The following is a 10755-nucleotide window of genomic DNA, read 5'->3' as shown; positions in this document are numbered from 1 at the left end:
ACTGACAGATTGATTTGGGGTTGTGCGTGCGTGCGTGCGTGCGTGCGTGCGTGCGTGCGTGCGTGCGTGCGTGCGTGCGTGCGTGCGTGCGTGTGTGTGTGTTACAGACATTGACGAGTGCAAAGACAGACCATGCCTCAACGACGCGCTGTGTGTGCAGGGCGCTGGCACTTTCACCTGTGTTTGTGAACCGGGTTACACTAGTGTCCTCTGTGAGAAAGGTGAGTGGCGTTTTTCACAGGAAATATTTTCTGCTGCTTTCTACATCAAACTCAGTCCTTCTGGCAGATGTGTTTATCCAGAGAGTTCCCCAGTCTACCTAGACAAACGGGTCCAAATTGAGGTTATGGTTGAATTCATTTTTTTCCTTTGGGTCACACAATCTAGCAATGAAACCATAGTGAGAAAGCGGATAAAGCTCTCTGAAGTCAGGTCGGTCTGTACAAAGACATTTACTAATCTGGATCTCTTTGTGATTGATTTGTGGATGAAACTTGATCCCAGAGGGGAATTGAATGACCAGGCCCTGCACAGTTCATGAATCCTTGTATCTACATGAGACAGGATTTACTGTTAATACCAGACACCTGGTCAGTGAAATTATGCCTTCAGAAGGGAAGTTCAATGCTTTTAATCCAGCTCAATGTCTTACACAACCAGGGCTTGCTTTTCAATGTGAAGATTGAAAAATCAGAATATTAAAAATGAATCAACAGCAGATATACTTCTGATTAACTGACTTTTGTGCATCCTTCAGATATGAACGAATGTGAGTCACAGCCGTGTCTGAACGGAGGAGAGTGCATGGATCTGGTGGCCAACTTCACCTGTGTTTGCCCCGCTGCCTTCACTGGAACACTCTGTGAAACAGGTGACTTAAAGTCAAGTTTATTATTTAGGGTAAAACACCAAACAGATCATTGTAGCATGACATAAACCCCTCTGTTTCAGCCCTGTTCCAAAAGGGCTGATTCTGTGTCTGTAGCTTCTACATGCTAATGAGCTGCTGCTGCTGCTGCTGCTGCTGGCCGCGCCCTTCTAAGAAGTGATTGGTTAAAAAAACACAATGGTGATCTAGGAGCTGATATGGTGGGCGGGGGTTACCATGGTTGGTTTTTGGCTAATGGTTGCTCAACCCAAAAAACATTGTGACACCACAAAGTGACCAACATCTGATCAGCTGATTTTCAGACAGGTTTTTATATAGGTGGATCCCCTCTCTTTTTGTCCTGATCCATTTATATAAAAACCTGTCTGAAAATCAGCTGATCACATGTTGGTCACTGTTACAACCCGGCTCCTGGGCTGCAACAAAAAGCAAGGAGGCGAGACGAAGGGTAAGAAAATAACAATTGTTTATTCTCAATAACCAATGTAGTGAAAAGAACCAGCCACAGGTCCCCGAGGCTGGCACGGAGTGAGTGCCCAAAGGAGTGAGAGCGACGTAACGGCTGGGCTCCTCCTATATCCTTTTCCTTTCCAGGTTTAGATCATCAGGCAGGTATCCTCCCACAGGTGCGGCTCATCAGCACATGAACCTGTGAACACCCACAAAGCACACCCACAACCAGACGGCACCCCACGTGGTGTGGAGGGGTCGTCACAGTCACTTTTGAAACAGGGCCCCTACACACGGCGGTGTGCGTTGCCGCTTCAACGCTTCTGCCCATTCACTTTGAATGGGGTGACGTCACGATTCGCCGAACTACATTGTGGGAGTAAAGCGTAGCTTCTCTCGCGGTGCTCGCTGCAAAAGTAGAGCAATGTTCTACTTTTGACGCCTCGACGGAGGCGTCAGCCAATCGAATTATGTGCCAGTGCAAGCTCTAGCCAATCTTGTGTGTCTGGGGCGAGAGATTCATGTGATTGGCTGTTGGTCGAGTTTCAGCCCCCCCAGCCGGCAAGCGACAACGCACGCCGCCGTGTGTAGGGGCCGTAACTGTCCAAGTCTGTTCACATGTTCTTTTCCATGAACAAGTCTTGTAATACTGTCAGAGCCATACTATCTTTGTATGCGTGTCTATTTCAGACTTCTTTCTGCTGACATGATACCTTCATCAGAGCATCCTAAGCAACAGCTAACTCTTATCAAGCCATCTCCATAGCAGACCACAGAATGTCCAAATTAACCAATCATAATCAAATATTGAACGAATGTCCTCCTCCCGAAGTGCTTTTTTTGAGCACCAGGGTCTTTGTTCAATTGATATGCCTAATTTGTTATAAAGAGGTGATACATTTTTAATATAGCGTTGTCATATAGACGTTAAAAAAGCAAGATGTTGTTGTCTTACCCCTGGTTTAAAGGTATCTAGCCATGCACATGATTTGTGTAAATATGCTCAGGTTTTGAGATTTGAGATTGCTTCTGCAAACCCTGTACATTAGAGGTGAAAGGAAATTCACAGTTTTCAAAGACACCTGCAGTAAAAAGGGACATACATGATTCCAGAGATAATTTTTCACATCTTGTTTTGAAATGTAATTTTTCAATCCTTAAACCTTATTCCATTCACTTTCATTGCATTGGTCCTGCCAGCATATATTTCAGAGCAAGGTATCTCCCAAGCTGGGCAAACACATCTCAAAATACCTCCAGAGGTAAGGAATGATGTTTTGTTTTTTGAACAACCCTTTAAAGGACGTGCTTATGTTCCTCTCTTAGAACTGGTGGTGCTTCAGGTTAATTCAACCGAGCCAGAAAACCAAACAGGTAAAAGCATGTACAGCTACAGTTTAAGAAAAAAAACAAATGCATGCAGTTTGATTGTTACACCTCAACCTGTCATGTTTTTTTCATTTGCAGGCTTATGTGGCAATGCAAATTGTGAAAAGAACTGGATTTGTGAAAACACTAGCTCGGGAATCCACATCTGCACATGTGCTCCAGGCTTCTACGGGGACGAGTGTGAAGGTACTGAACTCTCTGCAGCGGCTGGGCAGGTAGCAGCAGAGTTATTTCAAGAGGAGCTGTGCGAACCCACAGGAATTTGGAGCTGTGCCCTGTAAGAGGCTGCTGTGATGATGGGTTATTGTAATTATCAAAACTGACACAGCCTCGCCCAGTTTACTACGGGAACCAGTCGCTTGATGTTGTGAATAATTGTTTTATAGCACATTTTATTAGTTTAGCAACAAGAGGAAGTGCTTTGTCTAGACTTAAAAAGGCCTCTTTATGAGTCAAAGCTGCTCTTTGGTATTCAGGTCATTTCTTCAGATTGAGCTGATGCATTATGCATGCTTCCACACCGCTACTGGCTTCTCTGAAAGCTAGCCATTGCACCACACTATTGTTTGAAGCACAGCTGTTACTTGCATAACTATGGGGCAATTTAAACACAAAATATGTACAAAAATATCATCAACAGCTAATGCTTTACACCTTCCTTTAAGAAATGCATATAAGGACATGTTATTAAGTGTAATTTCTGTATCACAGTACATTGATTTTATGAAATACCTAGTGAGCCATTTTGAGTTAATTCAGGCTCCCATTACGAGTGAGTGTCGACCCTCTGATAGCAGTGGATGCAAAACTTTATTTTTTTCTCCCACCAAAAGCTCTCTAAAAGTATTTGAGCTATTGCAAATGCATGATTCTTCTAACCATTGAGCTGAAATAACTATCAGTGCTTATATAGGCTCTAAATCTCCCAAATACTTTCCTGCCTGGCTCACTTGGAAGGCACAGTGGAAAAAGGAGCAAGATCCTCCAAGGAAGAGAAAGTAGCGGGACTCAGAAGTGCCTAATCAGGCTCTCAGATCAAAGGGCCGGGCCGCACAGGTGGCCAATGAAAGTGGCTCTTGTAAATTAACAATCCATGAATTGCCCTCAGGGCCAAACCTTTTTGGTCACAAAATACGCTCCATATCATCAGAAAGATAATACCCTCCACCGAGCTACCGGGACTTCAAAGGTTTAGCTGTGATACGGCCTTGGCTTTGATCCACTGCTGCAATTAGGAAGTCAAGGAAAACAAAAACATTCTACAATTTGTACAGAGCGGATGTGCAGCGTGTTGACTGGTAATCTTCTGCTGCTGTGAACTTTGTTGGAAAAAGATTAGGCAAAGAGAAATAACAGCAAATCAATACATGGTTTACAGTACAGCAGATGGAAGCTGTTAGCATGTGGAACACATATTGAACTTTATACCTTTTGCCTATATTTAGACTTTCCAACACTGAAAAATGTACATAGTTTAAGTAGTTGCTTTCAAGTAGCTGGAGCAAACTTTCCACACACTCACACACTGTCTCTCTTCCTGTGTCTGCAGAGGAATGCCTGTGCCAGAATGGGGGTGTGTGTGTGGATATCAATGGGACTTGTGAATGCCAGTCAGGCTACACAGGACTCTACTGTCAGTTTGGTGAGTATGATACCTATAATTCTATCAGGTTTCTCACATACAGCAGTGTATTCAGGCTTTTTTTTTATCTAGGAGAAAAGGCAGAAAATAAATATGAATACTTCCAAGATTAAAGTTGTATTCAAAGATAAGAAAATTCTTATATTCTCTGAGATTAAAATGAAATCCCAGATATATAGATATACTGAGATTTAAGGGATAAACACTTAAATATTACTAACAAAAACAATTTTAAATAAAAGTACATTTCATGTTTTTTTCTTCAAAGAACCACATCATGTCACTTTGATCATTCTCATCTCATCCAACTTTGCAGATAGAAGCCATATGCTTACTTACTTAAAAATTCCACTAAAATCTCAGAGTTTCTTTGAATCTTTTCTCTGAAAAAGTGAGTCACTGTTCAGAAATTAGAAATTGTGAAGCTGTCATTCACAATGCCTTCCTCCCAGAAGTAACTCAGACGCCGTGCAGCCACAGCAGGACGTGTCCTGATGGAGGTCCCTGTTTGGAGTACGGAGGAGCCTACCTGTGCACATGTCAGACCAGTGCAGCAGAGCTGGATCCTAAGGACTTATACCCCTATGGTAAGAGCCCCAGGCACTTATGTGTCACTGCATTAGCAGCTGGTTTCACACAGTTTACCATCTACATAATTCATGCTGTTGCTAAGTGCTATGAGGAGATTTTGTATTTGATCCAGAAAATGACAATTCTTTATTCCATCAAAGTTACATGCTTGAACAAATTAAAGTGGTTTTAACATTTCCCAGTGCAATGGAACACAGTCAAGTCTCGTTATGTTTTTCAGTACAGCCCCGATCGGTCTGTGACTCCTCCCCGTGTCTGAATGGAGGATACTGCTACGAGCGGGATGGAGGCTACACCTGCGAGTGCAAATACGGATACTGGGGGAAGCACTGTGAGAAAGGTAGCATCATTGATAAAACCGTAGAAAAGTAACACCACATGATCTGATGACGTGCCTTTATCAAAACATTACTCAAACCCAGCTTTAATCAGAGGTAGGAGAAGTACTAAGAAACCCAAGTAAAGGTAGAAGTGCCAGAGTGTAGGAAAACAAGTACATTTACTGCATTCAAAATGTTACTCAAGTTACAGTACAAAGGTATTCGCAAGATATACTTTAAGTGCCAAAAGTAAAAGTAGTGATTGTGCAGATTGGTCCATATCAGAATAATAGATATGATATGTTTTATAATGATTGATCATGAAAGTGTTCTCAAAGCTGGTAAAGGTGCAGCTAGTTTGAATGACTTTGTATACTGCAGGGTAGCTTGTGGATTTACTCCAGGTGGAACTCAAGTTATTTAAGTGTTGATTATATTTCTAATTATTAATCGAAATGTGCAAAGTAACTAAAGGTACTGAACAAACGTAGTTGGGTAAAAGTACCAAGTAGGAAAACATTTAAGTACTTGAGTAAAGTACAAGTACCTCAAAAATTTGAATTACAGTACTCAATAATTGTACTTAGTTACTTTAAACAACTGGTTTTAATGCATGAGGGAAAATGTCATTACCCACAATGCTTCTTGAAATATTACAATGATCAATCCTACTTGACTACTGAGCTATTTTCTTGTATTTTGACTTGAATTGCATCTACTCCAACAGATTCATTTTTGAGTGATTAAAAGCTAGAGAAGTTTTTCTGCTTCAAGGATTCCCGTTTCTCTTCCCTGTCTCTTTCCAGTCAGACTCAATACCTGTGCTTCTGCTCCCTGCCGCAACGGAGGCTCCTGCAAGGAGGAAGCAGGGAGCTACAGATGTGTGTGTCCTTACAGATTCACTGGGAAACATTGTGAAGTGGGTGAGTGCCACCCTCAAGTAACAATAAAACATTTGGTAGTCAATCCAAAAAAATTTTTTGTGCCAAAGCTATTTAGGTTGAAATGCATGGCAAGCAATCTAATCAACAGGCAACAGCAGTACTTTGAATGCTGATAATATGATGATAATACAAATAGAGTGAGACACAAGTTATACATCTGAGAGAAGAGTGATTTTATGAACCATCCTATTTTAAGGTCACCTTAGTAACATCATCAAAATGTGACTATGTTTAGTCAGGAATTTGCCAGGTTTCATAATAAAACTTACAGTTAATTCAGAATGCTTCCATGATGTGCACTGTAAACACTAAGCTAGCAAGGCCCTCCTATAATATAACATAAAACTAATTATATTAGTGTTGTTGCTTTAAAGGTCACCTATTATGCAAAATGCACTTTTTGATGTCTTTTGTTTTGGTCGAGGTCGAGGATCTCATGATTTGACCTTAAGGGCTATATGAGGCCCTAAAGTAACTGCTCCATTATCTGTATCAAATGCACACATTGATGCCACCAAATAACACAATACAAATAGAAAGTACTACAAAGAAACTGGAATTAATTTACATCTTAAATTATTAATATATACACAAAAAAAGGTTTACAAATATCCAACTTTCAAATTGCTTTTTTAAATCAACATTGCTCTGCACACTTGCTAAAAAACATTTGTGTGGAAATGTCAGTTCATTTGTAGGGCTGCGCGAGTATGGCCAAAAGTATGTGAGTAAATCTCACTGTAAACGATTTAATCATCACCAAGTTCTGTGATATTATGACCCATCATAACTCTTTAGCTCTATGCACACACATACATTTGGCATGGTGTAGGAAATGGGCTCCGCGCACACACACACACACACACACACACACACACACACACACACACACACACACACACACACACACACACACAATGCAGACTCTTTACACGGAGGAGCTGCAGCTCCAAACAGAGACACACGCTCACTAAGCCGAAAAAAGATATCCGGTCACAAAGATCTGCTATTTTAAAGTAAAGACAACACAACGACCTTATATATAGTCAGAGCATCGTCTTATGGACAGCCCCGGCCCAATTTAACACCTGGTTGTAATGTCTGGTAAAGCACGTAGGGCTGCTTTTTTTTTTGCAAGACAGATGCTATGCAAATTACAATTATTAATAATAATTCTTTCTCATTGTATGTTTTCTTGCAGGGAAGCCAGACCCCTGTGCCTCCAGCCCCTGTCTGAATGGGGGGACATGTTTCCACTACATAGGAAAGTACAAATGTGAATGCACTGAACACTTTGGTGGCAGGCACTGTGAAATAAACAGGAGCTCAGTACAGACCAGCGCAGGTGAGCAGACTGTGTGTCACCACTTCGTAATGTCCAAATCTCACTGATGCTGAAGTATGTACATGGTTATTGCCATGGTGGGTTGGGTATATACAGTTGCAAGAACCCTTTGGAATTACCTGGATTTCTGCATAAGTTGGTCATAAAATGGAGGAAGCCACTGCTGTCCAGAAAAAACATTGCTGCACGTTTGAAGTTTGCAAAAGAGCACCTGGATGTTCNCTGTTTGCTAAGCGCATGTGGTGCTCGGTGCATCGAACCGACGCAGAGGTCTATTAAAGGGACCCATGCTCCTGCCTTTTCTGTTATACCCGCTCCCCATTGTGTGTTCGTCTATGAAGGTCTTTTATGCCATGTTAAACGGTCCTGCAAGCCACAAACCCTCGCAAAACAGTCCCAAACCAACCCGTAGCGAGTAAAACTCCAAACACAGAAACAGACCTGTCTACTGCCCTTGGGGAGGGGGGGGGGTGGCAGGAGCTCCAACAAGTCGTTTAGGACAGAGAGTGAATACACTACTATACGAGCATGCCCCTGCTGAGAAACCAATGGCCTGACGTTTGAAACATTTCAGACGTTTACAATCTATTCCTTCCTCTACCCTCAACACTCCGGAAATACCTGGATTCAGCTCAGAAGATGGCCCCATGACCATATGGCACCCTCTTCTAAGAGCGGCTTCTCCCACACTGCACTGGCTTCAGCATCCTCATCTCCATGCAGAAACTCTCTTCCACATTATCCCACCATACCCTGGGAGAGCGAGAGAGGAAGAACAGACAGACAGAGAGGGTAGACGAGCATTAGCTGCAGAAGCACTCGGCTATATACCCGGAACAAGAGTGGGAGCATACTTGTAATCGAGGCCTACGACAGTGTTGAAGAGCGGCCCTTGAGGGAGGGCGAATATGAAAAACGGAAAGAGGTGGGAAAGAAACACATCAAGTATGTGGGGAATGTAAAAACTCAAAAATTGAGCTGTGTTGGAGCATGGATAAGTCACGGTGAACAAAGTCTTCATTAGCTCTACAGCTAGTCAGGGATTCATGCACACACACTCACGTGGACGCACACATGCAGTTTAATCCATTTGAACATTTCTGTTCGCAATGAGTGTTTGTGTCCCCCACAATATATGCGTGTTTTACGCTGTAAACAGACACACGACAAATCTAGGTCATTCGTCCACTTTAATCATATTCACCTGATGTGTGTGTGTGTGTGTGTCCGCTGATGTGCGCCGTGTGTGCCTCCGTGTGTGCTGTCGTGTGTGTGTGTGTTCGTGTGTGTGTTGTGTTGTGGGTGTGCTGTGTGCTGTGTGGGTGCTGTTGTGTGTGGTGTGTGTCTGCTGTGTGAATGTTCCGCGAAGCGTACCAGCGCTGATACAGCTCGATTTTCACAGAAAGCCGAGGAACGCGGGACGGGAGTGGGGGGGGGGGCGGGCGCGGCGGCGGGGGAGAGAAAAATAGATACAGCAGCAAGATTTTGATGGCTGAGTGGAGGGGAGACATCAGCCAATAAATGATGGGTGGTAAGCGAGAGATGGAGAGAGAGGGCGTTGAGGTGCAGAGTAAAGAACTATGTGTGTATTTCATGTGGTTTTGTGTGTGTGTGAGTATTCTTTCTATAGGACCCCTTGCAGCTATAACTTGTCACTGGTCAAGGCCGGGGGACAATACTCTGTGCTCTGTAAGCTCTAACTCTCCACTGACTCCCGGGGACTTTCACTTCAACAGCAATGCTGAAAACTACTTTTACACACAGTCACTGCAGAGAACTGAAATGGCTCCAAATCCTGCTATATGTTTTCTGCAAAAGGGAAATGTTCTTCAATTGTTTAATGAAGCTGTTTATGTTGTTGCTTTTTTTTTTTATTATTGATGCAAAAGAATGCGCCCCCTAACTGTTGCCGCTCAGTGTGTCTGTCTCTCTGTATGACTCATCGCTATACTACTCGAGTGAAAACAAGCTGACCGTGTAGCCTAGTGGAGGTTAAAATGCCACTCCATTCCCACACCCATGATTTGATTCCTCCAGCTAATAGGAAGACTTCCACAAGCAATTAGAGCGCATATCTATCAGCCTCCTTACCCTTTCTTTTTTGGGTAAGCTGTAATGTACCGCGTCACTTTGCCCAAGGGCGAGATCCGGCCTTGATGGAGTTTTATGGTTAGCCTTCAGTGCTTTCAATTTCAGTTTAAAGCCCTGTTACTTGTGTATTTTAACTGTTCACATTGCACAGAGAAAATGAAGCTCCACAACAAAACAAAGAGGTAGCAATGGTTTGCAAATCTCATTCTATACACAGCTTTCCTGCAGATCCCACAACCCAAGACAATTTGAAAGACTGGCATCGTTTTCAATAGAGCAGGCTTACTCTTTATGTCTGGCTTGTGAAGAAAGACGAGCGGCAGCATGCTGTTGCTCGTTAATATTCATACGTGTGTGACTTCACAAGGTATTTGCGCATCGCGGCTGAACAGCAAGGGTGGGAGAGCCACTCAGATGCCTCTGACGCTGAGTGCTGATAGCGAGATAATCAACCGCAGTCAGCGCCAACTGAGAGACAAACCGCAGTGAAGTCATTAACAAACCAACGTCTCTAGAGAAATACACAGAGCGACAGTGCGGGAAAAGGAGGCTGATAAAAGGGAAAGTGGCAGGGAAGGTGAGAGGTAGACTGGGAGGAGAATATATTAGCAGTGATTTGAGGAGATTCAAACAGATGAAATACTCAAGAGAAAGTAGAAGCCGCTAAATAGGTGTGTGTGGCAAGTGCAGCATAATGGAAAATGAACTTCTAAGTGTAGGCAGAAATAAGAGTGAGATAGAAAACCAATGCAAGGATTAAAACACATAAATAATTTAGGGTGTCAGAACAGTGATAGAATGCCTTACCGGTGTTCATTTTTTGCCCATAAAAAGACACGGTTGACAACACAGGACTGATTATCTGCCATGTGCTGTGCAGTATATATAAAGTCATCAGCAGCTTGATTAAAGGATATGTGTCTGTAGACGAGTTTTGAAACACTACAAATGGTTTTACAAGAGATAAGTGCTAAAATTATATCCGTTTTTTTTAATGTTGTTCTACATAAAAAGGCTGAAGTAATATATGGAGTTATGGCTTACACACACACACACACACACACACACACACACACACACACACACACACACAC

At 42.7% G+C, this 10755-nt stretch overlaps 1 protein-coding gene across 1 annotated transcript in view; it reads left to right on the top strand.

The window, feature by feature from the left end:
* LOC104950454 (sushi, nidogen and EGF-like domain-containing protein 1) overlaps positions 1–7617 on the top strand; it is a 20254-nt gene extending 12637 nt beyond the window's left edge. Inside the window, exons 9-17 of the mRNA XM_010776988.1 lie at positions 108–221; positions 758–871; positions 2666–2713; positions 2807–2914; positions 4278–4370; positions 4823–4957; positions 5182–5301; positions 6088–6204; positions 7427–7617. Coding sequence (XP_010775290.1) covers positions 108–221; positions 758–871; positions 2666–2713; positions 2807–2914; positions 4278–4370; positions 4823–4957; positions 5182–5301; positions 6088–6204; positions 7427–7617 — 1040 coding nt within the window. The remainder of the gene's footprint in view (positions 1–107; positions 222–757; positions 872–2665; positions 2714–2806; positions 2915–4277; positions 4371–4822; positions 4958–5181; positions 5302–6087; positions 6205–7426) is intronic.
* The last annotated feature ends 3138 nt before the right edge of the window (positions 7618–10755 follow it).

This window comes from Notothenia coriiceps, unplaced genomic scaffold, assembly GCF_000735185.1.
Source record: "Notothenia coriiceps isolate Sejong01 unplaced genomic scaffold, NC01 NC01_scaffold00000339, whole genome shotgun sequence".
Classification (NCBI taxonomy): Eukaryota; Metazoa; Chordata; class Actinopteri; order Perciformes; family Nototheniidae; genus Notothenia; species Notothenia coriiceps.
The sequence above is the reverse complement of the archived record's forward strand: the minus strand, read 5'-3'. Positions and strand labels throughout refer to the sequence as shown.